The 26,875-nt window shown below is 39.9% G+C and overlaps 1 protein-coding gene across 5 annotated transcripts; it reads right to left on the bottom strand.

Annotated features, from left to right (window-relative positions):
• Window positions 1-416: 416 nt before the first annotated feature.
• gramd2aa (GRAM domain containing 2Aa) lies at window positions 417-26,875 on the bottom strand. Of its 5 annotated transcripts, none has more exons than XM_085274752.1 (12): window positions 26,563-26,872; window positions 19,160-19,264; window positions 11,147-11,204; window positions 9,727-10,027; window positions 8,890-8,993; window positions 8,255-8,353; window positions 6,433-6,504; window positions 6,265-6,321; window positions 5,440-5,617; window positions 2,787-2,880; window positions 1,896-2,000; window positions 417-1,450 (listed from the first exon to the last, which is right to left on the bottom strand). In XM_085274752.1, exons 1-12 carry the CDS (start codon window positions 26,700-26,702, stop codon window positions 1,447-1,449), a joined length of 1,317 nt encoding a protein of 438 aa, XP_085130878.1. In that variant the 5' UTR covers window positions 26,703-26,872; the 3' UTR covers window positions 417-1,446. The 5 variants fall into 5 exon arrangements, with proteins under 5 accessions (XP_085130878.1, XP_085130904.1, XP_085130895.1 ...); XM_085274778.1 differs by having other exon boundaries at window positions 9,727-9,799; window positions 26,563-26,870; XM_085274769.1 differs by lacking the exon at window positions 26,563-26,872 and adding an exon at window positions 25,243-25,473.

The raw sequence follows: 26,875 nt of genomic DNA, 5'->3' as shown, positions 1-26,875 counted from the left end.
TCTTGAGTTTATTGAGCACCACGTGATTTTCAGTGAGGATGTCTATGTGGCATGTATTCTTTTCTAAAGTCATGGTTGTTTTTCATAGTTAAAATGTTACAAAGTAGACATTTTCAGCGCATGAAAAACGGCGACAATTTATTAAATTTAAACTGATTTCATCAGAAAGAAAACCCGTGCCAGTGATGTTCGGCCAACGTACCGTATGTAATTTATTAAGCGCCGAGTGCTTCTGCCAACATCGTGGGCCAGTTTTATAATTTAGCCTGAGCTGTGGAGGTTACTGAAATTTGCAGTGGTCTTGGAGTCCAGCCTTTTTGTGGTCGTGTATGCCGTGCCAATATGACAGCATGGAAAACCAGACAGTAAAAGTCTTGGCACCCAAATTGACGGGAAAACAAGTAAAAGCCACAGACTTTTTCTCTCTCTTTTGCTTATTTACACTGTTTTCCAATTTAATTCACAGGGATTTCACAAAATAGGACTTGAGGGTTACATGTCACATGTCTGAAAACTCATCATCAGCCAACAATATGACACATCAGTGTTATTTTAAGTCTTAACTCTTCATTTGAAACGTATAAAAGAACCTGGGGAACACCTGCCACACAGCTGACTAGTGATACAATGAAAAACAAAGGAGATGCATGTCATCTAATCGTCCCATTCACATTACAGTTAACACCCACAAGGGATGTGTCCACTTTATCAAATTATATGACGTATAACTTCATTCAGTCAACAGTCTGTGCTTGCAACATTACCTTTTTTCATAAATATCATGAAAAATGATTCAAATAGTCACATACGTCTGAAATCACGTGGACCTGTACTAAGAGAAAGTGCATAGTGGTAACTAGTTTTATCCTTTAAAATGAGGTTAAATAAGAAGAATACATCTGGTTCAGTCCAGTTTTTGTCAGTCACAGTATGGTGAGATGTGCAAGCTACACCCATAACGTGCCTGACGTCTTCATTCTCAGTCTTTTTTCAAGTAATTAATGTGTTGAATTATCGCTCAGCTACTAAAAAAAAAAGATGAGTGCCACAAACAGCAGATTCAACAGTAATCTACTCACTATTTCAGGATCGCCTTACACTGAGGCGTCACCAGGTTAAAGATGAAATGCCGGAGAGAGGGACAGATCCTGGGAGACAATCATAATCTAAAGTAAAAAGCTACTTTATATTTAGAAAAAAATAGACAGTCTGTTTGCATAGTCTGGAAGTGATCACTGATTGGGAACTCGTTCCCTGGTGGGAAAGTCCATAAGGAGCCCGGAGTTGGGTTGTTGTTGCACCTTTGCACGGTGCAGCTGGTGCGGAGGTTGGTCTGTTCTGGGCTCTAAGCAGGTCCTGGATCTGTGCAGAAGGGCATCGTCGACTCTGAGGCGGGAGGAGAGCAAACAGCAGCCAGTCTGGAGGCTCACAGCAGACAGCGGTTGGTTATCTAGATGAGGAGAAAGCAGCCTGGTAGTGGACTCCGACACCAGAAATGTGCTGTTATTTATCAGTCTTTACACCTGCTCCCACATACAGCAGTACTGCACAGCATTAATCAGTACTGTTCCTGCTAAACAGAATTAACAAAATACAAGAATATCATAAAATAATACAATATAATAATCATAACTTAATAATATTGCTGATATTTTTTATTTATTTCTGCAAATTCCAGTTATAATTATTCAGATTATACTTTTTTAGCCTTTATTTTTGTTTGTAATCGTAGACAGAACAGCAGGGATAGAGCAACAGGGAATAACAGGTCGGGCTAAACCCAGTCCTCTGCAGTGTGGTTGCAAATTTAACCAGGTGAGCCATACCAGCACCCATATTACACAGTTTAACATTATTTAAATCACTGATGATGCCACTGACACCACGTTACTTACCTTTCTCTCAGGGGTAGATTTGGGTTACCAAGGAAAGACAGCTGCTGCTCCAGACTGCACACACGGAAGGCCAAGTAGCACGATGACAAGATGAGGAGAATAATACTGAAGACAGAAGAAAAGATGCACCCGTTGGTCTAATTAAAAGTGTATGTCATCTTTGCTGATAGTAATGAGTCTTGTAACAAAGTATGAGGGCTGTAATGGCTTTTGATGAACACTGGGTGGCGGCATTTGGCTACACTGTCCTGCAACAACTCAGCCTAAAGAAGAGTAAGAACTGATTCTGTAACAAATCATGTCTTTTCTTTCTTATTATGCAGCCACAGTCATTCATATACAATAATAATAATAATAATAATAATAATAAAATGAAATGTTGGGACTTTTATATAATATAACTTAGCTGTAGTTTTTAAAATATACTCTGCATTGTTACATAGTGATAATAACATGATGATTTACCTATTTATCTACTTCTGAATAAGTCTGTTATATCTCAGAGAGATTAGTCTCTTCCTCTTATTCAGACAGGGGACAGGGGTCAGCAACATAATAAACAGCTAGCAGATTGACCTAATGCTTTCTGGATAATGCACAGTCTCCCAGGTGGAGGAAGGAGCACATACTGTCCTAAAGATAAATGATTTATTTATATAAGAGACAAATCTTAGAAAAGTTTAATGGGAGGAAACTTGTTGTGTGGAACAAATACAAAATAAAAGGTGTTTTATCAGCTCTGACCCCCTGTGTTCACTATGAGTCAATCATCCACTATTTATATTTCTGCATTAGTGTGTGTGTGTGTGTGTGTGTGCGTAGCTGTGAGTCAGCTCCTGGAGGAGATGAAGGTGGTGTTGTTGGTGTCTGTATGTTCCTCAGTATACTCACAGCAGGGTGAAGAACTTGAGCAGCTGGTACTCCATCTGGCCCAACTCTGCCACTGGCTCAGATAAAAGACCTCTGTCTGTCTGCAGAGCTCGCTCTGTAACACACACACACACACACACACACACACACACACACACACACACACACACACACACACAGTATAATAAAACCATTAATAGTGGTTGACTGTACCACATAGTCCCCTTTAAATATTGCTGCCTGTCTACCACTCATATGCAATTACAGTGCTTTCATATATTCCCTGAAAACGATATCCAGAGTTGAGGAGTCATAAATAGATACTCTAATTCTGTTTCTACCTTTTTCTTCATTCACTGTAAACAGTGCAAACAGTCTGTGTCATACAGAACCACAGCCTCCATACTGCTCTGTTATTATGTGCATTCTTCTTCTTTACACTGTGGTGTGTTTTTGTAGTGAGATAAAACAATTGTAATATAGGTGTTGACTTACATCCCAGCTTTCCACTCCACAGACGAGCTGTGACAATAACGTACACAAAAGCTCACGCTGATCTGACATTTAATAGAGAGCAGCATTATTGGAGGAGAGTATGCAGAAACAATATTCAGCAGATAACGCGGAAGCTGTCCTCACACAACTTGGACGGCAGACATTGCTCGTCATAATCTCTACTTAATCTGCACCCGCCCAAAGCTTTTTAATACAAGCCCCTCAAATGATTTAATCTCCATTTGAGGCTTAATGTGTTGTTGCATAAGAGGAACGTTGCAATCCAAAAGCAATTACTCTCTCAATGCCCCCCTCTCACACACATGTTCTGTCTGCACAGCATTCAACTAACAATTAAAATGTTTTTTTGATTCACGACCCAAAATTCGAAATATTTTTAAATGATCAGCTTGAACATTTTTTAAAGGTCAATGCAACCCCTGAAGTTTCTCCAGGCCTGCTTTGGGACACCCTGAAGGCTTACACCCGTGGACTGATTATATCATATTCAGCAGGCCTGAAGCGGAAAAATCAGATGGAACAACGGAAATTGGAACTGGAATTGCACGAACTGCAAGCTAAACATAATGAATCACCTTCAGAGCAATTAAGGAATGAAATTCAGGTGGTTAAAACAGCTTTGGAGGCACTATTGACAAGAAAGGCTGAGAAATCTCTTTTCTTCATGAGGCAGAGGTTATATGAGTTTGCTAATAAACCTAACCGCTATCTGGCCAATCTTCTTCATAATAAGGGTGCTGGTTGTAATATCCCATGTGTTAGAGACTCATCTGGTTTACCTAAATATGACAATTTAATTATTAATGATACTTTTAAAACTTTTTATAAGCAGTTATATACCTCCCAGTTTAAACCAACATTGGAACAAGGTATGCATCACTTCTTCTTAGGACTAAATTTACCTAAAGTTACTGAAATCCAAAGGGATGATTTATGTAAACCTATAACAATTAAAATGTTAAACAGCAAATAAGTGTGGCTCAAAAAAAAAAAACAATTTAATAAGAGTATAGCATCAATTTAATCGAACTTCTGGGATATTTATTGATTCTTTTCCCTACTCATCTTTTCTGACTGTTTTTTCATTAGTTTTGCATTTGGCAAACATGGTAACATGGTTCAGGATTACTGATTGGTGGTGGGTCAGTGATGGTCTGGGGAGGCATATCCATGAAGGGACACACAGATTTCTACTGGCCAGACAACGGCAACCTGACTGCCATTAGGTATCGCATGAAATCCTTAGACCCACTGTCAGACCCTACACTGGTGCAGTGGGTCCTGGGTTCCTCCTGGCAAGAGGATGCAGGAATTGATAACGCTGACTGGCTTCCACTCTTGGAAGCCTAAATCCAATAAAGCACCTCGGGGGCATTGTGTTTCTGTCCAGGTTGCACCTCAGACTGTCCAGGAACTCAGTGATGCCCGGGTCCAGATCCAAGATCAATTTCAACATTTTTTTCCACTTTGATTTTTGGGTTATATTTGAATTCAGCCGTCCATAGGCTGATCATTTTCATTCCCATCAAACAATGTGGCATCCAGTCCATCTTTATAGATATCCAGCATGAAGATTCTTTTTCCCCATCGAGATCTGATATGTTTTCAAAGTGTTGCTTTCATTTTTTTGAGCAGTGTCTATTAATGTTTAATCGATTAGTCTTCTTCTACTAAATCAATGACATTTAGAAAACACACAGTAACAACATGTCTTCAGTCTCTCCAAAGTTAATTTACCTCATACTAAAAATGACTTCCTCCTACCCTTAAACCTCACAGATTAACACCTCCTTACATCTTAAAAATTTTATACTCCCCCCAAATTAAAAATGTTTAAAATAAAGATACAATACATTACTCACTCTTAGAGTGCATAATGCAGGCACTTTATTCCACTGCCCTGCTGGGAGTAGATTTTCTTTCCATGCTGCACTCCTGTGAAAATCTGTACCTTTACCACTGGGACGTGTTATACAGAAAGATAATTTATTATTTTTAAACGGAGACTGAAAACCCGCTTGTGAGATTACTTCCCTCTTTTTGCGTCATAAAACTCAATTAGTCAAAACTCACAAGACCCTGCGATTACGTGGCCTTGCGTGAAGCCTTGACCTTTGTATCTATGATGTAACGCTGCATCATTATCTAGTTTTATCACCTTCGAGTTGCTGCTCTGATTTGAAGGGTGTGTCCGTGGCACTCAGGCTGCTGGTTGAGTTCCCCAGGAGGTCGGGGAGGGAGGAGGACACAGACACGACCGAGGGTTTCCTTCTCCACTTTAACACTGATGGGAATTCATCAACCACTGGGAACACGTCTGGAGCTGGGAAGTCATCCTGTGGCACAGGAGGAAGAGAACAACAGATCAACACATGAGCTGTCAGCACACGTCTGGTTTTAAATAAATGGTTATTATATTATTAATAGTAAAGCCTCTTTGAAAGTAAAAAGCCTTAAATTAGATCAAAGCCTGTAAGGTTGCAAGGGAAAGAAATCTGGGTGTAAATAATTTTGTTTTGGTAATAATGCAGGTATAAACTTTTAAAAGCTCTTGGATGTTTCACTTTTGCCATAGTATGATGACATGATAATCAAACACCCTGTTTCCATGATTATTATCAGTCCAGGTTAGAGTATGATCAAGGACAAGTACGTTAACACAACTTAATTATTCCTTCATGCAAAAGCTGTTCTGTCGCAGTGTAACCTGTGGTGTGTGTGTGTGTTCATGCACACAAACACACAAGGTGACTTCAGAGAGCTCTTTGATAGCATCTTGCAGACTCGGGGAATAATGCACTGTGAGGCTGCAGCTGCAACAAAATGATGTATTGATCCTGTCTGTGTAGGAAGGTTAGTCAGCCCTCTGATCAGTGTTTCAAGCTACTTCAGGGGTACACTTGCTTTAATTTTTCCAGTTTTAAGATTTTTAACAGTTTTTTTTTAAGTGGTTTCTCTCAGCGGAAGACATGTCCTCACTGACCAGGGATAAGGTTGGCTCCTCCATGAACTGCTTCAAGCTCAGACTCTTCCCATTGACCTGAAGAGGAAAAGCAGATCACTTCTGTAACTAACATGTACACCACGACAAATTAAATTAGCAGTGTAGCCCTATATGTGTGTGTGTGTGTGTGTGTCCTCCATCTGTCACCTGCAGGTGTGTGCAGATCCTGCGGAGGACGTCATATACACTGTCTCTTGATAGCAGAGACACAAATACATACTGAGAACATAAAAAAGAGAAACAGGGAAATAAACATTCAGTTAACTTTATCATTATAATTTTTACTGTGCAGTAAACACCTGAGAACAACACAGCAGCGTATACCCATGCAGCCAGTTAAGGTTTCTATTTACAATTTTGAGAAGACCCTCAGTTTAGATAAGAGATTATTTCTGTTTCACATTCCCCCTGCCTCCCCCATAACACTAATGCTTATGATGTTAGTCCGCATGCAGTACATTTATGGCTGCAGACAAGCATAAAAATATTTCGATTCTGATTTTACTGAATTGTAAAAAATCTGTTAGAAGTCACCTGGACTTTTCTGATCTCATTTTGGCTCACGTACCAATATTCCTTTGACCTGGATGGAAATTTGAATCACTGTGCGTGCGTGCGTTATCAGTCGCTTTTAAGATGATAAACAGTCACGACTAATTATGTTATGTCTGTCACATGCTTCAACAGAGGCGTGTCTTTAATTCCTTAAATAAGATGATGCTATAAACTAACGTGCTGTCCGGTGAGTCACACTACGTGATGTAAATATAACAACGATTTATCTTCTGAGGTCATTTAGTTGGTAGGAATGGATTTTAGCACGCAAAGAATGTAAACATATATTTGATCAGCTGAGTTAGTGTAAGGAGAAATAAAGAAAGAATGAAAGAAACTGAAGGTAAAGACAGAGGTTGTATATCCTGGTAGGCAGATTTTTACAGTGGGAAGATCCATTGTTAGAATATTTAATGAATACTTCTGTGATTTGGTGCATTATATAGGTCGTATAATGACAGAATGGCTTTAACCTTTTTGATTCTCATAATGCTGAGGAAGCTGCTCTTTTGTCTATATGTGTGCGGACATATGTCTGCTCCAATTAGAAAGAATATTCAGTAAAATATTTCCTTGTAAAACAAACAAACAAACAAACAAAACATCTGTCTCTGTCTTTATCTATTTAGGTTTATAGCAGAACATTTTAAAACAGGACAACAATGAAAACAACGATCTCCGTTCTATCTTGTCAGCTGACAGTATTTCTAACCTTGATATGTAGTTTATATGTAACGCAGCACAGTTAATGTTTGACCACATTACTCTATAAATATAGGGCAACATGATAGAGTTCAGTTGTAAATTACTAGAGTGCTGCCACTTCTGTGGGTTTTTTATGAATCACAACTTTGAATTTTTTGCGTTCACCATTTTTTTTTATCATTCCTTTCGAGTGAGCAAATCATGCTTTTAAAAATGAGTTAATTTGCCCCTCTTCTCTCCCTCAGCACGATGCGCGGTGCACACAAATAATTAATTTGGTGGAACAATTCATTAAAACATTTTTCACCCTCTGGGCCACACTGACTTCAGTGTGTTTATAGGTCTTTTTTTTGCACAGTACTAATTGGCAGTTGAAGATGAATTACCCAGATTTAACTAGATGCTAATGTAGCTATTATTATTCACGCATTGTTGGGGCCAGGGCAAGAGCTGAAAGGTGCAAATTGTCCTTGAAAGCACCACCTGATGAGAGGTTAAATCTGGTGTGACAGGAAGTTAAGAGGCTCATCTTAACATTGCTGTAATGGTGGAAAAACCTTTCGCTCTCTTGTGTTAGCAAGCTGGGACTTCACTCTGCTTCTAACTATAGCACCGTTCTATTTTTTTCCATCTCAGCTTCAGTGGAAAAAACGCCCTTGCTGAGCTAATCAGCATGAGCATTTCAGTTTATGGTGACTGTAATGTTTACCTTCTGGCCGGTGTCTGTGGTGATAGCCAAGCCATTGGGTACGAGGCCTGCTGTTTTGTGCTTCTTCACCAGCCTCACAGAAACGACAGGGATGGCCACCTAAGGAAAAAAATAGATTTTTAAAGCAGGGGTGATAAGGAAATAACACCCTTGTGATTTCAGTAGATGGTAGCAGGGAAGTTAGAGCTAATATCCATCTACGAAAAGCCCTCAGAGAAAGCTCAAAGTGGACACGAAGCGTGTCTTATTTCAGTCAGAATGTGAGGAATGCAGTCTGAATAAGTAGCTTATTGTCACTGAAATGTTACGAGAGGTTTGGTTTCAAGGAAATGAAGGAAAAGGTACACTGCACAACATCAAAGAGAGAATAACATAGCTGATTAAGGTTAAAGGTTCAGTAAGTCTAACTGGCCCTCGTATATAAATTCACCGCACATACAGACAGACAGAGGTATTTTATAGAAGACTGTGAAACTTCACCTCAGTCTGTAAGCCTGACTGACTTTCAGACAAATAATTTGTCCAATCAGTTTGTACGTTTTTCAGATCCGCTTGTCAGACTCTGACAGGGAGTAACCCGGTTCAAGTTTCTCAGTCGGTTTAAATTTATTAAGCTGTCTGCCAGTCATTCGTACCTTGATGTCCTTGCCGAAGAGGTTGGCATAGAAACACAGCCAGTTTCTGGAAATGTATAGCCGGCCTTGTAGGAGGATATCTCTAAGAAGAGCGCAGGAGTACACTGAGGACAGAAGAGACAAAAGCTCTTCTAACAACAGTAAAACTTGATGAAGAAAACCTTAAAAAGCTTAATAGTAAAAAAAAATAGTTCTACTAAAAATATTTTTACTTAAAAACCTGAAAAGTAAAGTACACGCCCTCTGCATGCAAAAACACAATGCAAAAAAAAAAGAAGCTCCATTTAATTCTCACTATCGAGTTTCAGTAGAGGGAGCTATGAATGAAAGAACGGATGAGTGACTTCTGATGCAGCTCTAGTTTGTGAGGTGACGGATGGGTGAAGCTGCAGCTCTGGTCAGGACTGAGCAGAGGCGTGTGATGCCACCGAGGCTACGCCGTGACTGCTGGGCGGTCAGTAAATCCCTTCAAACTGTACGGCTACGTCTCGCTAAACATCTTATTTTCTATTTTCTTATTTTCTACCCGATATACAAAAGATTAAAGGTGTGGTTAGGGAGGAGTTGGAGATGTTTAAAGGCACCTGAAAAGCCCGAGGTTGAGTTACATAAAAGAAAAGAACAATATAAAATGGATTAAGTTACCTTTTTAATGAATAACACGTAATGACTCATTCGTTGCAACTTCAAGGTCGCCAAACATTTTATTTCCAATTCATTTACGTGATAACAGCCACCAATTAAACTAATCTTTTTCATTCTGATGATTGCTTAACTGACTCACTTCAGTTACTATAGATGAGCAGCTTGAGCCAAACAGAGTAAAAAACACAGTACCTTTCATGAGGATCTCATCCTTGGGCACGCACTGGAACAGTTTGTGGTACTGCGAGTTGTACTTGCTGACAGTCTGTGCAGAGGGACAGGGCAGAGTCATGAGCAGCTCCTTGGCGGACCGGCCTGCCTGCACAGCACCGGAACCACCGCCGCCACCGGCCACTCCGGCTCCGCTCGGCGCAGACGCCACCCTCTCCCTCAAAGGACGCGAGTTCTGCACCAGGCTCAGCACGTTGGCACCATACTCACACACACACTCGCGAACATCCAAGGCCTGGAGCAAGCTGCTGCAAGACACACACTGTTCCCCTGTCGTCGGTCAGTACTGTGACAGAGGACTGCCTCTGTGCAACTACCTCTAGTCAACACGTCCTACAAACACACACGTGGCTCTAATGTGCGGACCTACACACACACAACACACACGCGCTGCAGACGCCTCGGTTTTTACAGCCACTGAGCTCTTTCACAACTACAAGGTTGTCTTTCTCTTCCTCAGATACACCAGTGACACTACACTTTACAGCACCCAGCTGACACCCTCCCTCTTCTCCTTTACACACATACACACACTCTGCCCTCATCTATAAAAAAACACTGGTACTCCTCACTGCTCTCACTTGAAGTCTGCTCTTTTTCTGCCTTTACCTTTCCTCTTCTCCTCTGTCAGCATCTTGTCTGTAGTGCCAGTGTCTCACACCTAAAATTCTTCCCTTGTTCAAAGAAAAAAACGTCCATTTTCCTCCCCCGAATGCACGACAGAGCTCATTCATTCCCCACCCTCCTCTCTCGCAGCTCGACTCACTTCCACCTCTAGCTATCTCCAGCACAAGATTAAGTTTCTTCTTTTTTTGTGTCCCGTTGTAGCTCATCTATCTTTCCTTCAACTTGTAGGTGCTCTGTTTGTTATTATCTGCTGCTCCTGTTTTTGTCTTTCTATTAATAGCTCACGCTAGAGCAGCTCCTGTCGTCAGGACTATGGAGCTTACAGTAGGTTACAGTAATTCAGAGGGCTCAAATGCCACTGCGTGAAAGCTGCAACCATTACTGGGGGATGATTTGTTGACAAATTTGTAGTTCAAATGGTATTACGGGGTTTAGTTTGTGGTGCGGTTGTATTATTTCTACTCACTGATGACAACGTTGCTGTAAATTCTCTTTTAATGGGGCAAGAATCTGGTACAAACGTAAAATGAAGGAGTCCAAATGTTTCTCAACTTTATCATCTTAACCACAGGAAATAAAAAGGATTCAATGACTGAGCGCATTTATCTGCTTTCAGATTTAATTTAGCAGTACAGAGAAAGAAAATAATGTTTTAAAGGATGTTCCACTTTTATTGAGTATTTAAAGTAAAATACAATTAACTGGACTTGAGTCACAGACACAGTTAGGAGCAAAAAGAAGAGATCAGACTCACCGAGCCCCTGTAACACTTCTTCAAATCTTCATAGGACAGGTCTTCAATCAGCTGAAACCTGTGATAAAAAAAATAAAAAATACACTTAGTTATACCGACATGCCATCTATTGCCAGCTCATCTCAATGTGCTGTTTAAAAACATTCGTTTTAAAAAATATAAGAACACTTGAAGACAGATTGATGTCACGTGAGCTAAACAAGGCAAAAATCGTCATTGTGACAAATGGTTAGTTAATCATCAGCATAAATGGAGGGAGATGTGGGCTGCCATAAAAAACAACATAAAGATAAACACTGAGCTGTTCAAACACAAAAAGTGGCCATGTCAGGAGATTATCTGTGTCACTCTTTTAATAGTAGATGAGCACACACGCACACACACATATAACTGGCATCCAACTTGCCTCAAGAGGAATAGTCAGAGTGTTGCAGCAGATGTCACAGCATGATACTCATATCTTTTGCTAAAGCAGACACACACACCCTCCCCGCAGCAGATAAAATCCAGTATAATCAGACCTTTAAGGAAAATGTCATTGAAACATACTGCTGTTCCAGTTAAGAGGTTTAAAAGGAGAAGATATGTATGCAACAATAAAGAGTAAAAGGCAGGGTGTTCTCGATGGTTTCTTTTCTGAGAGACTTGCCTTTCTTCCTCTATTTTCTGAGAGCGCTGGGTGATTGACAGCGAGCACAGCAAGATGTAACGCAGCGCTGATACGAAAAGAGCGCTGCTGAAGGAGATACTGATAAATCAGGAGCTCTGGCCAAACCAAATTGAAGCTTCGCGTGCTCTGTGATGAGTTATCACACTCCGTGGAAGCCACTTCTTGCACTGTGCGAGAGTAAGAGGCTTCAAACGAAGGGCAGAAAGTGAAACTTGGTATATTCCATCATATAGAGCACAAGTCTGTTGCATCATCTCAAAGTCATTGCTCTCACATTACGAGTAAAAACATACTGTTAAAAATATGAAGAAGCCTTCAAGTGTCAGATAAATTATTAGTCAATCTTATTTTTACACAAATACAGTACAAATCCATCATTTTCAGGCTGATCACAAAATATTTATAGATGTCACTGTATTTATAACTGTATTTTAACTACTTTTACCAACAGCCTTATTTACCTTTTTTACGTACACACAAAATCTACTTCTCAACATGACTTCTTCAGCATCACATTTTGTATTCTCCTTGAGAAGCGTCCTATACTTTATACAATGAGATGCTTTTATGTAAAATCCCCCTCTCTGTTGCCCTTATAGCAGCAGGGCTGTCAGTGTCCCGTCTCTCCCCCAGAGGAGAAACGCTCCTCTGGGTAAGAAGATAGCATGACCTCTGTCCTAAACAACTCTCTCTGACTCTGGTAGTTTTTTCCATGCAGCTCTTTGTCACCGTGGAGATGAGAATGACAAAGTCTGACCGCCGGGGTGCGTGTCACGATGACGCCAAGATAATTACATCACCGTTCAATTTAAGGTTAAACAGCTTTATTTAAAAATCACCAGCATCAGAAAAAATATTCGATAAAACTGAAAAATGCAGTACTAAATATTATATTATGTACTCGAAGTAATGTGAAAAAAGCCATGAGACCACGAGAAATCAATCTGATTATCAGTATGATTCAATATTTGCTAAAATGAGTATTTAAAGATGTTTCTCATGTGACTTTTTAAAAAAAAAATATTAGAATACAATATAATCACACAAACCACCTGCAACTCAACACCTCAAAGACTAAGGAACTGGTTGTGGACTTCGGGAGGTCCAGAGAAGGTCCACTGCCGGTTCAGATAGAGGGGGAGGAGGTGGTCAACAAGTACAAGTACCTCGGGCTGTGGGTGGACAACAAACTGGACTGGTCATGCAACACAGAGCACCTGTGTAAAAAAGCCCAAAGCCAACTGAGGTCTTTTAACATCTGCAGGAAGCTCCTGAGGATGTTTTACCAGTCAGTGGTTGCTGGAGTACTTTTCTATGCTGTGGTGTGCTGGGGGAGCAGCACAGCAAAGAGGGACTCATCCAGGCTGGAGAAACTGATCAGGAAGGCTAGCTCTGTGGTCGGCATGAAGCTGGACACTCTGGTGTCAGTGGCAGAGAAAAGGACACTAAAAAAGACTGCTGGACATTATGGACAATGCTGGGCATCCTCTGCACACGGCCATTAACAACCAGAAGAGTCTGTTCAGTGACAGGTTGCTTCTCCCCAAGACAAGAACTAACAGACTTAAAAACTCCTTTGTCCCACACGCCATCAAACTGTTTAACTCCTCTCTGGAGGGGAGAGGGAGGGGAAACAGGAGGACAAAGGAGGGGGGAACAACTAAGCTGTAGTGCCTCTTCACCCCACTGTGAAATACTTTTGTTAATAGTCAATTTCAATACTTGAAATGTGCAATTCACTTGTATTTTTATTTTTATTCCTATTCATCCCCTTCGTATATTTTATTTATATTATATGTCTCTGTATTTATTAGAGATGGACCGATCCGATATTACGTATCGGTATCGGTCCGATACTGACCTAAATTACTGGATCGGATATCGGAGAAAAATAAAAAATGTAATCCGATCCATTAAATATCACGAAAGCACCTCACAAAACTTGCAACACGCCGTAACTCACCTCAGAACGTTAGCACTCGGAGCAGTATGCATCACGTGATAGAGCGGCTGTGGCATGCGGGACCTGTCGGTGGTCTGGATAGCATGTGGAGCTTCGCTAGCAACCCGGCATTTCATCTCCGACAAAGTTATCCCGAGAGAAGTAAAGCAAGTGTGTAAGTCCATCTCTGAATGTTTGTAAAGCATTCCTGCGTTAAGCTTAACAAGCGATATATGGAGCGACTGCCTCTCCTGCTGCTACTTCAATCATGAAACTGCTTAACGATCAGCTGATCAGCTTTTCTGTCGCGAGTCAGTGTCTCTAGTTTGTTTTTGGCCCACTTTGCACCAGAAAGAGGAAACCAGCGGCTGAACAACAGCAGCACGTTTAAGCTTGATCAGCTGTTGTTAGAATTTATTTAATATTACTTTCTACTCGAGGATCTTTTTCTACGTAGCTGACGCTGGTAACTGTGCAGGGGCGGATCTAGCAAAGTTTAGCCAGGGGGGCCGATAGGGCATTAACAGGGAAAAGGGGGCACAAAGACATACTTTTCTTTCTTATTCTCATTTAAAATGTCGAGCTTTTAATAAATGATTATCTGACACCCAAAGTTTTAATTTGATGTAAAATGAATAGAAGTCAATTACTGTATATAGTGACTATTAAGTCTAATATAAATACCCTAGTAAGCTATAGTACTTTTTCCTTTGGGAAGGTACCATCTGTGCAGTCTGCAATTTTGTTGAAGAAAGATGTTGAATCTATTTAATATTTCTTGAAAAATAATTGATTTCTGTGCCTTTTTTTTCACACTGCATCAAATTAAGGTTGATTACGTCGATTAAGCATCATGAGGTGGAGCGTGAGGGGTGGTTCCCTATTTTTTATTTATTTATTTTTGTTGTTGCTGGGAGTTGGAACCCTATTAGTTAGGTTGCTTAATATTTATGCTAAGTACTCTTTAAAATACCAGAATAGAAATTTTTGCGTCATAACTTTTGCACTGTCCACTTCCTGCTGTGACAAAACAAATTTCCCACGTGTGGGACTAATAAAGGTTATCTTATCTTATCTTATCTTATCTTATCTTATCTTATCTTATAGGGAGGATGGTGTAGGTTCAAGTTTATTAGATTGATCAGTATTGCTGAACTATGAAATATTTTTTTTTGCATACAGGTATAACAGAATAGCTTTAGTGTAGTTGTTGTTTTAAACTTGAGTATGAACTTATACAAAATGCAGCAAGATATTTAAAAAACAGTTTTGTTGATTAAAAAACACTATATCGGATTCATATCGGTATCGGCAGATATCCAAATTTATGATATCGGTATCGGTATCGGACATAAAAAAGTGGTATCGTGCCATCTCTAGTATTTATATATGTGTGTGTGTGTGTATATATAATATTCTGTAACTCTGTAACTTCTGTCGGTGCTGTGCTTTTGGATACCGAATTTCCCAGAGGAACCCACCCGAGGGATTAATAAAGTTTTATCTTATCCTCTTATCTTATCTTAATATCATTATAGCTAAGGTGTATGTCAAAGCTAAAGCTAGCCGCTACCAACTGAAATGTTAGAGAGTGAGACTTTTAAAAAGCAATAAAATCGTTTGGAGAAAGAACGGGAGATTTAAAAAGGACAGAAAGATGCCTCTAAAATAATGCTAAAGGACCAAAGTGATGACTCCTTCGCTTAAATGTAAGGTGGTCACATGTTATGTAACTTCAAATTTGTAAATAAACCTACAGGGGTTTGAAAAAGTCAAAGTCCACTCGACACACATGACATGATCTTGCTCCGTGGGCAGATTGCTCGGTTGTCTTGGTGACAGATATGCTGAAATGTGAGCTCAGTAATCGTTTGCACCTTTCTTCAGTGTTTGCTTAAAGTTCTGAGTAAGAAGGTGATAAATTAATGTTGTTGAAAAGATGAATCCTATATATCCAAGAAGGCTTAAAGTATAAGAGAGCAGAGGGTCTGATAAATGCTATGTCAGCCTACTGGCTGTGTGACTTTGTGTGTGCGAGCTTGTCACTGTTGTTTACACAAGAGCAAAGCTGTTCCAGCACTGCCAGGTCTCCTGCTGGTACTCCTGTAAACCTCACAGACCTTAAAGTGATATATCTGTTGTATTATTCTAGGGTCTACCTTACAATATAAAGCGCCTTGAGGTGACTGTTGTTTTGATTTGGCACTGTATCAATAAAATTGAATTGAATACCAGCCAACTTATATTATGTGTCTGCTTAAAAACAAAACAAGACATTGACATCATCCAATCATGTACATAGACTGTATGAAAGGTGACCCAAATAATTGTTGATTATTGTAGAAGGGTCTTTAACCTGCACTCTCTCTGAGGGCCAGTGAGGATAGACTTCACTGGCTTCAAAATGAATTTTAGATTGCATAGAAGACTGTTAGTAGCTTCCCCTGTGGTTGAATCCCACAGTAAGAATTTTTCTGATAGCATTAAATTATCAAGTTTAATTATTCTGTGTCCAATGCATCTCTTAACTCCAAATGCTAAGCTTCACCTACGGGTGAAATCTCTAAGCTGAGGCTCAAAAACAGCAGTCTGTGACACACATCTTTTATATACAGTCTTTGACAATGAATCCAAGTAGCCAGACTGTCTCTTTATAATCTGTATTTTAAATGTAATGAATTTATACTAATATATTGTGTTGTTTTGTAGTATCTACTTGTATTGTGAGGTACATTAACTTACAAAATGTTACATGCTGTGAATTTCATAAGAAATTAATGACCCAAATATGTGAAAATTAAGTGTCATTAATACAAACGTAGAGACCAAAATAAATAATAAGTAAACCATAACCAAGCTAAATAAGAGCCATAATTTGGCCATTAGATGAGCAAACTAACCTCTGTTCAACCTTTCAAATGTTTCATTATTTAATGTAGCTTGCACTAGATGTGAAATTCACAGTTTTCCTCATTAAGCCCCCTCCCCCTCCAGGCACCCCATCATCTTGTGACCACATTATGAACAACAGAGCATGTGTGCTGCTCTGCCTCCCTGCCTGCTGGTTCCCGCCTATAAATAGGCTACACAGTGGCTCTGCACTCTCAGGTGGAGAGAAGAGAGTGATTATTAAAAACACAGGCGGGTCTGTGGGGACTAGTAAGCTCTCTAGTATTCTATCTCCATCTGTCTCCCTCTCACTCTCTCTTTTCCACCAGATCCAGCTTTTAATCAATACTGCAGGTGCATTTGGGCAAAAATCGGGACAAAAGTGCTTTGGGCATTCCCACATGACTGCAGGATAGCTGTGAATGTGGTTTGTGTTGAGATAAAGCATTTTTTACAGTACAAACAAGGTCACGTTGGAATGATACAGATATGGACAGCTCCACTAAAGTTTTGCTTCGTGTTTATTTTGGGCATTGTTCAGAGGGTTTGAAATGCACAGGCTCGGGAGGAAATCATCAAATGTTCAGTGTGTGCTGAATACAGGAAAAACAAAGAGTAATAACAGCAGCAAAATGTGTTGGATTTGTCCTGCACACAACATATACTGAGCAGCAACAACTTTCTCATAGATCAGGGGTAGAAGACTGATCCCGACCATCACCTCTGAAGTTTGGAAATAAAAACAAAGTAAAATGCTGCCTGTGGCACGTGGGTTCGTGTGTGTATATGCATGCACTAGACTGTCACAGTGCCCTTGGCTGCGAGGCGAAATGGTGAAACTAATTACAAGCTCAAAGAATCCTAAATTGAATCCTAAAATTAGAAGGCGAACACCTCCCATCGGTGGCCAGTGTGGCAGTGGACTCGCAGTCAATAATTTAGCTGGAGGAGTGGAAACTGGGACTGGGAGCACTGAGAGAATACGTCTCTAAATGACACGTGTCCACGAGAATGATCGGGAGTTTAAAATCAAAGTGTTCTGAGTGGGAAATGAATAAGGTCACACAAGTGGGAAAAGTAAAGAACGCGTGAATTTTTTTGCCTGTGTGTCCTGAGAAAATCTGCGTTCATTTGAAATATTTCACACAGAAATCAGTAGAGCACACTACAATCAATAAGAATTCTCACTGCTTTACAATAGTGCAGTAATAAAATAATAAAATAACTCATCCTTTGCTTTCAATTGAATCCTTTTTTGCTTTTGCTAATTTTAACTGAAATAGAAAAACTACTGGTGCAGCAATTACTGAAATGACTAAAAATATATATCTGTATGAGCTGTATGAGCATTCAAACAAATGATTCTGTACAATAAAAGAGGTTAGATGGGTAAATATCTACTAATTCATGGATTTTTAGCCCCTTTGAACGTTTGGTTTTACAGAATGTAACTAAAGAAGTTCAATTACTTCTTTAGTTACATTAAATTATTATTAACTTTTAATCAACTTACAATGATAAACACCAGGTAATGTCTAGCACCACGAACATTTAACAGTTCGGAGCTAGGCACTAAATGAAAGTTATAGTTGAGACCAAAAGAGCTGTTGGACTAACAACAAAACAACAACAACGAAAAGTAGCCATGCCTAAAATCATGCTTTATCAAGTATTTGATTCTTTATGGGACTGTGTTTTACTAAATTAATATCATGTTGTATTAAATAAGTCTCAAAGTCAGCAACAGAGCTCATAAACTCATTAGTATCTACTGAGGTATTAATTGAAGGGGGAATTCAGGTCATTTTCTCATACATTTCTATAAATTCTGAGAAGTCAGAGGCTCTTCTGCACTGGCTTTACTTTAGAGCCACGGCGTAAGTCTATCTTTTAGAAACAGTCTGTAAATATTTGCATGCTGGAACAGAGCTGCATTGAAGTGAGCTACACACAGGAAGTGGATCAAATATAGACGCACCGCTCATTGAGGTGCTACAAGTTTAAGCTAACGTGCATAAAGTGTTCAAGTCCCTGAGTCCGTACCTCAGGGCTAAATCCCATCCCAGAGCAGATTCCCCCAAGATTACATTGCTCCTGCCTTCAATCCTTCTTATATAACACACCAACACACACATGCAGTATATCTGCAGATGCACGCACACACATGTCCATATGAATACTCACAAAAAGCATGATGCATTAGATTAAAGCACTTTATTACGAGTATAACTATAGCATGCCTCCCAAGCACATATATCTTCTTAAAGACCCTAAAGGGAGAAGAGAAAAAACATCCTGTCTGCAGTCTCTTTATCCTTATGTATGCGTGTTTGACCATTGTTTGACATCAAATACAGCTGAAATAAAAGCACAAAATAAGTGCTGTGAAAATAAATCTCCTAGGGCTGACACCCGTGACCGTGCACAGGATACAGATGGTGTGTGGGATGAAAAAAAAAAAACATGGAAAGAGTGTGGCGGAGCAGCGTGTGTTTGTGTGTGCAAGCTTTGCCTGAAGTGGCCGTGTGTGTCGTCGTCCTTGGAGGGGTCCAGGTCCTGCGTTGAAAGCAGGCCTATTTCTTCACTCTGCTCCTGCTGCTCAGTCATGCTCCTGGCCCTGGATACACAAACACACAGCTCTGTGTTAACAGCGGGTAACCTCTCTGCTCGATCTCCATGTAGACGTGTAAAAGAAATGGTTTCTTTTTGCCTCCGTGTTTGACTTTAAAGTGAGCTATTCCCAAAAACTTTATGGGCCAAACAAGTGGACTCTGTCTTCAAAATCAACACAGAGGTGATGCAACATTCAAAGTCTGACGCAGCCCACTGGCACTACATTAAAAATATCTACTTAGCGAAATAAATCTGTGTGCTTGTGCTTGTGTAAACTGGGTCAGTTTGTACCCTCTCCCAGATGTCTACAATGAAGCAGAGCACCCCAGAGGTTGTGCAGATGGCTGACCTGATCTGCTGCTGTGAGCTGACTCAAACATTTTTAAAAATACACTTTATACACTTTTCAGCGCCACGTGCGACGTGAAATTAATTTTTCTCGGATGAGAAAAGGAGAAGAAGAAGCCATGAATATGACCATTGGTTGTGCGTGAGCTGCTCAGAACAATATCTCCTCGCAGGCTGTGATTGACAGCAAGCCGGGCAAAGCGTGATTCACACCAGGCTCGGTAAAGCGTGGATTCAGCAGAAACGCTGAGAGAACCAAATCTCAGCTCAGTGTTTACTGTGATGTATAATGAGGCTCGAGTCATTTTAACGGCTCGTTGAGATTGGTGTGCACGCAGTTCAGAATAGATGGCAGCAAATGGCTTTAAACAATCAAACACGCCTCACAATCTCCATCTATAATGAGGCTCCAAAGGCAAATGAATATAGATGATTCATCAGACCACTTAAAATAAACTAGAAAAACTTCATTCGTCACAGCATTTTGAGATGAATAAGTACCCTTAAAAAGTGTGACCTGTAATATTTCATTTGATGCTGCATGGGATTTAACACAACTGTTCATACAAAGAGAACTTTTTAGTAAAATGTCTGATCAACTTTCAGCTGTTATATGCCTACCTGCATATGTAATCTTTTTAGTTACAATTTCAACTTTAAATCTGTTGCACATATCTGGTTGACTTCACCTGTTAAATATTCCCAACCTTTTAAAACTACAGACTTTCAAGTGGTTCACAGTTTGATTTGTTAATCTGTGGGGTTTTTTTTTTTGTTTGTTTTGTTTGTTTGTTTTTGGGGGGGGCGGGGGGGGTGTTGCATCTTGCAAGGCTTTGTGTCAGGAAGGGCCTCTAGCATTAAAAACTGCTAAATCAAACATGTGCAGCTACCATGTGACTAAGGGTGCAATCTACTTAAAGTAGCATCTAGTGGCTTTCATCTAGTCCAAGGGTTTATCCAGTACTTTAAATAGGTGATAACAAAACAGTGCATCAACAGTATAACAGTCCTTAGCAGTTAGCAGTTCTGACTGTGACTATCTCTGACTTTCAGGTAAACATTACTTCCATAGACACTATAAAACATGGAAGTAGCTTCGAGGTCTGACAAATTAAGAAAATGCATTAGTGCCTTTAACCTACATTTTATCTGAAGACCACCAGATGGCAATTGCTGTGGACTTGCGGACCCATAGAAGTGTACAGGAAAGCAACTTTCTGATTTGACCTTGATAAACACTTTCCTCCTGAATTAATGGGCTCAGTCACTCATTTTGGATCACATTGAATGAAAAATGATGTCTGGTTTGTGAAAACCTGGTCGTACAGTGGGGGAATTCACAACCCCACTAGCGGTTTCATAGTCTGCGCATCTTTTCAAATGTATTTTTCTGTGAAAACCTTCTTACAGCTCCAGCGTGGGACTTCAGAAACCAGTGGATGGCTTCATGGGAGCTACGTCAGCCTCTAACGTAATTGTGTGAATGCTGAAAGGCATTCACACAATAGTTTGTCTCCTAACATTTGTCTACTTTTAGCTGACACCGCTGATTTGTTAATCCTTTCCATTAAGTCAGTGGTCTACTTTTAGCTACAAATTTTACCTTTTAGTTACTTTTAAAGATTTTAGCTTTTATTTATTAATACTTTTTATCCTTTACGTTTGACTTTTTTCCAGTTTGTGTATTCACTAGGTTCCTATGTCTATCTATGACCAGCATAATTGTAGAATCATAATTTTTTTAATATACCTTTACATATATATTTGTCGAAATGGGTGTTTATGTATTCCCCCACCTATTTTATACACCTATTGTATAATTTGAAATTTCAGCACTGCCTTGCTCTCATTCCCACCGACTGAATAAAGATCTCTGTAACTATATCTCACTCATTTTGATTGCAGTTTGCTTTGCCTCAAAGTTCAACATCACATTCATTTGAAATGTGTTCACTTCCTTTTTCCCCAATTTGGATATATTTTTAAATAAAATTGTAATTCATTTTTTAATTGTCCTAGTAGTCCACAGTCTGTCTGGTAGTCTTTGGGTACACAAAAAAAGGTTTTACCCTTGTAGTGTTTGTGCTTTTCCTACATAACAGCTTCACCTGAAAAGCTCTAGCCCATCTATTTTGTTTCCTCCCTCACCTGCACATCTTTTTTTTCACACATGCACACACAAACACATGCTTGCCCTGTGCTATACCTCTGGGAGAGGGGAAGTCTTTACCACCTGCTCTGGTTTAATTACAGGTGCTGATGGATATGGCTCCTGCATGCAGTTTCCAGTATATTATCTCTAATTGGCCAGAAGGCAGAAGTTTTGCGTCAGCCGCTGACCTGTTCAAACAATAGCTGTCTGTCTGGTGCTTGAGGTTACATCTGACTTGTTGTCTGTGATCACAGAGGACTAAATGGGAGGTGAAAGGCTGAATACATAAGTATAGGATATGTGGGGTCTTTAAGCAGAGTTTAAAGGATTCAGGAGCAGTATTTGATCCCAGATGCTGTATTACCGTGAATTTGCATAAAGCTCACTTCTTTTTGTACACTTTTTCCTCTTTAGCTCGTCCACAGAAGGACTGGTAGCTCCCCTTACGATAAGGGTTCAGATCGCGCGAACAGGTGTGAAATGTGTGTGTTTAGTTAGTTAGTTTGTTTGTTTTAATCAATTTTAAATCATGCTTTTTATTTGTTTTTGTTTCTAATGTCTCTGTAAAGCACTTTGAATCACCTTGTTGTTGAATTGTGCTATACAAATAAATTTGCCTTGCCTTGCCTTCAGAATCAACATATAAAGGACTTGAATTAGTGCTTACTTAACAGTGTTTATTTTAATAATTAAAAAGAAAAAAACCAATGTGTGAGACTTGTGCATTTGCAGAACAGAGGCTTTTTACAAAATATGGGTAAATGTTACTCCAAAGAGATATGGTGCTGTGAAAACCCAAAGAAGTTTAATGCAAAAAGTGAAGGTTTCTGCATCTTTATTTAAATGTTTTTATATATTATTTGGCCTACTTTGAAAAGAAATACACACTGTTATTGTTTCAATTCATTTTGCTGTAGTCTGAAAATCAGCTTGCAAAGAGATAAACTTGACTCAGTGGATACATAGATAAATGGACCTTTTACCTAACAGCTGCAATTCTTTTTCACATTTGCTTTTCACATGAGGTAAGACTAACTCATTCACAAGCTGCGGGCTTACAGTCTAGACATTGTATAAAACATCTATAGAAATGCATCATAATGACCAAGACAAACAGCCCTGAGATAAACCAACTTTATATCGCTGTGAGTTTGACCGTGAGGATGTTTAGGCCATCTAAAATAGGTTTTATTTAGTCTGAGTGGGAAGTAGACGATGAATGCTGCGTCAAATACACCACAACCTGTGATTTTCTCACAGTCATCTGGCTATATTAGCATGTCTGTCTGGAAAATTATTGCCCGCACTTAAACCTCTGATTAAAGTTGGACTGTTCATGTCATCCAGGAGAGCAAACTGAAACAAAATATACCAGGCTGACCAGTTTCTTAGGTAAATAAGAGGTGAGACACTCATTCATTATGTTGAACTCCAATGCTGCTGGAAAAAAGAAGCAGCCTGGTGAGCTCTGTCACAGTATTTCAAGACTAGGCGCATCATTCGAAGCTATCTGATAATGAATCCTTCCTGTTTTTGATGAGAAAGTTCAATACGTAGTCTGTTTATGTGAAGGAACACGCTCTCAAAGCTCATAATTCATGAGATAATGACAAAGCGAATTTGCTGCTTTTCAGTTTTATATGATGCGGTTCAGATAAGAATCAGTTCATATAAAATGATTTAATAGGCTTCCTCTTCTACCCGTGCTCTGCCTCCACAAAGATGGCTGGATGTCCCCATGGAGCCACGAATGAATACATAATTAATACAGAGCTGGCTAAATATTCCAACAGTATAAGTTTTGCATTTTTCTCAACAAAACAGGGTGATGCATTGTGATGAATACTTCAGTCTGCTGTTGGAGCTGGGCAGGGAGTCAACGCTGCTGTAACTTAGAGTTTGTACCACGATTATGAGGCCAAACAATACATGGCCCATTCATTAAACACACTGAGCCTCAAACTTAGCTAACAAAGCAGCGTCCCACCTATCATCTTACGCCAGTGCTCATAAAGACAATACACACATGTATAAACTAAAGGTTGGGGTCTCTTCTAACCTTTGGCCTTTCTTTAGGCCAACTTTCATTCCTTCTGTCTCACTTTCTTTGTTTCTTGCATGAATGTTTTTCAGTTGAAAGCCATTCTTCTCTTCACCTCTCCTCTTCCATGTCCTTCTTTGTGTCTGGACATTTTTTGCTGTCACAAGACATCCCTCAATCCAATAAACTCTAATCTTGTTAAGGTTGCTCATCACCGAGGTCGTCCCTGCGCTCTCTCCACCTCTCGCTTCCTTGTAGACCAGTGCACCAAGGAAAATACCTCCAAATTTCTTTTACAATCTAAAGTCACGTTCATTTTTGAGGCTACTAAACCAAGAACTTTGTCTCTGATTAGATGCGTCAGTAATAAACCATCTGGGTTGTTTACAGTGGATATGCAGGAGAAAAGGTTTAATGTGTCTACAAACGCTGAAGGTGACTTCCTCTTATAGGGACATTGAAGCTGCCAGCAGGAGCTTTCTCTCATGTACAGCAAGTCAACCAAGAGTTTACTCATGAAAAACGCTAACCCAAGGGATATTTGTTTGCAGCGCTTTGGTGCATCACATGGCACGGGATAATTATTATTTTCTTTCGTTTTCTTTGTGTCCTTGAATCAGTCCGTCTATGAAACACATGTACAGCCTTTGGACTCTGGCCTACACTGCTTGAGACCAGACAAAGAAAAAAGAAACCCTCCCCATTGTGCAAGTACCTCAAAACAACCTTTGATGACAGAAGTATGTTTTTAAAGCAGTACAACCCTTCAAAAGTCCATCTTACCGAAGACTTAATGGAGCAGAGTGATTGGTTTAATGGGATTAGAGGAGGAAGGGGAAATTAATAGCTTTGTTGAAAGGTTTCTAGTTACTTCTAGTTAGTAGCCCATTTAATAATTTATTTGTTTAGTGTAGGTATGTCGTGGCAAATCGATAGGCCACTAGCACCTTCAGTTTTAGTAGTAATAAACATGATGATTATGGGCTTGTAAACACGTTTTGAAAATAACTTCATATTTTACTTATATTTTTCAATTTAAGTGGCTACTTCAAGGATTTCACATTATATTCGTGAAGTATATCCGCATGTTCAGCGCCTGACTTGGAATAAACGCCGCTTTTACAGTATTCCCGAAAGCAGCAACGACGTGAAGCTAAACAAGACAATATCTGAATAACCGGGGCCCTTCAAAATAAAAGCAGAAAGCGTTCAAATTTAGAATACAAATAGACATGCAGTAGGCTATAAGGGGCACTAAAACACAACAAAAAAAGTAAATTTTGGTAAACTCCACGACCAGCAACTATTCATACAGACCATCGACATCTCTAAATTCCTCAGTAAATCCCTAAAGGCATCACGGGTGCATTTTTTTTTAAAGTCATTTCCGGAAGCATTGCTGTTTTTTTCTCGCTAGCTTGATTTACATAAGGTTTCCTACCTGTAGCTCAGAGGCTGCTGTCGCTTTTTCCTCTGTTGTTTTCCAGTAGCTCCAATAAATTCTTCAGGTCTTAGTGGTGTTTCTCGTCAAATTCATTTTTTTATTTTATGCTTTTCCACGACAAACTAACAAGAGCACCCAGTTTCCCGCCACAATAATTAAAGCTTAAGCAGGGAAATAGGGCTGAGCTGCAGCGTCTTCACAAGTGAGTCCGAGTGTGAGGTGGGTTGAGCTTACCTATTAGCTAACTGTTTACAGCAGCCGGGGGATTACACGGTGGCTATTTTTTCCCCTCGCAGACGCTCAGAACAGCGCGGCTCGTTCATTTGCACGTGCAGAGATAACGGAAATTAAAAACATGACGTAAAAGATCAAACTAGTTAGATTGTTTTTTTTAACTGGGGGAGGGGTCGTGACTTTCATTCTATCTTTTATACGTTAACAACATGTTTCCGTTTCCAGCTGAGGAGTTTAAAAGTGTATAATGTCATTATAAAGCGTTACTCAGAGGCAATGTCTCAGCTCTTAGTTATTGGCCACGTTATCCATGGAATAAAATAAAAAGATAATTACATCTCAGAAGTATTTTTAAATAACTTTGTAAAGATTATTCAGCGTATCATTGTATCATCTGCAAATTATCAGACTGCTGTTTCAGACTTACATTCATAGTAAACGACCAATAACTGACATGTAATGGCTGCCTTGTTACATTGCAGATGTTTTGCACTCATATGGAAGCAACAAATGTGTCATCTGGTGCAAAACCATCAAGTGGAAGATTTAAAGGAGAATCGTTTAAGGATGTTTGAAGGGGTTTAGCCGCTGTCCCTCGTCTTTCTGTCCACATGTACAAACAGTAAAGGTTCAAGCATCAAGCTGTCTGTGTGCATTAAGTGCTCTGAGTCCGAGCTCTAAGGTCAAACTGAGACACTTTCCAGAGAGGATGTTGCACTGAGGAGTTTAACTTTTGAAATCGCAGTCCAAACACTGCTACTGAGTTGGGTCGTTTTAAGTTGACAGTGCCGCACAAATAAACCCTGAATCACACATTTTGTGGTGTCAGTGATGACTAATTGACTTATCATAGACATGTCATAACTTGAACTGCTGACACATTTGTGGTGATCCCTTCATCCCTGCTTCTCCTCTGCCATTCACGTTTCAAAGCAGAAGCAAAAACACCTAAATTGAAAACTGATTTCCTACTGCTGTTTAAAACAGTGATCTTTTTTTTCTTTTTGTCATGTATGTATGGATGGGATGCGTTCTTGAATGTGTAACCATCCTAAAAACACTTCCTGTGTGCTGTTCACTGACCTGGCTCTGCTGGCTGCTATCCTCTGACTGCAGTTACCATGAGGGTGGCGGTAGTGGGGGACCGGATAGTATCTGTCCTGGCCTGGGGCCTCTTCGGCTGGCAGGGCCTTAGGGCTGGCTGCGTAGATAGTGCATCCCATGAACACCTCCTAGAAGTCACCTTTAATGTCCTACAGTTAGCGGGTGTGAGTCGTCCTCAAAGTATCCTTCCTCTGAGCGGCCTGTCCTGCCCTGATGCCAGCCAGCTGCTCTGTGGAAAAGCCATTGGCTCAGCACATTGGTAACTTAACCCCTCCTTCCCTCTGAATCTCTC

Source organism: Mchenga conophoros, linkage group LG1 (genome assembly GCF_057382185.1).
Source record: "Mchenga conophoros isolate Kocher_MC1m ecotype Shallow Benthic linkage group LG1, M_conophoros_male_GT1.1, whole genome shotgun sequence".
Taxonomy (NCBI): Eukaryota; Metazoa; Chordata; class Actinopteri; order Cichliformes; family Cichlidae; genus Mchenga; species Mchenga conophoros.
This window is presented reverse-complemented; position numbering and strand designations above follow the sequence as displayed.

Bases quoted from the DNA above. Each gene is read 5' to 3' on its own strand.
- gramd2aa (XM_085274760.1), bottom strand. From the start codon at position 26,702: ATGGGATGCACTATCTACGCAGCCAGCCCTAAGGCCCTGCCAGCCGAA. The intron at 19,265-26,562 runs GTCAGTGAACAG...TTGTGTATCCAG, and splicing joins ATAGCAGCCAGCAGAGCCAG to GGCCAGGAGCATGACTGAGC. The intron at 8,994-9,726 runs GTACTGTGTTTT...TTCTGTCCTCAG, and splicing joins GGATGAGATCCTCATGAAAG to TGTACTCCTGCGCTCTTCTT.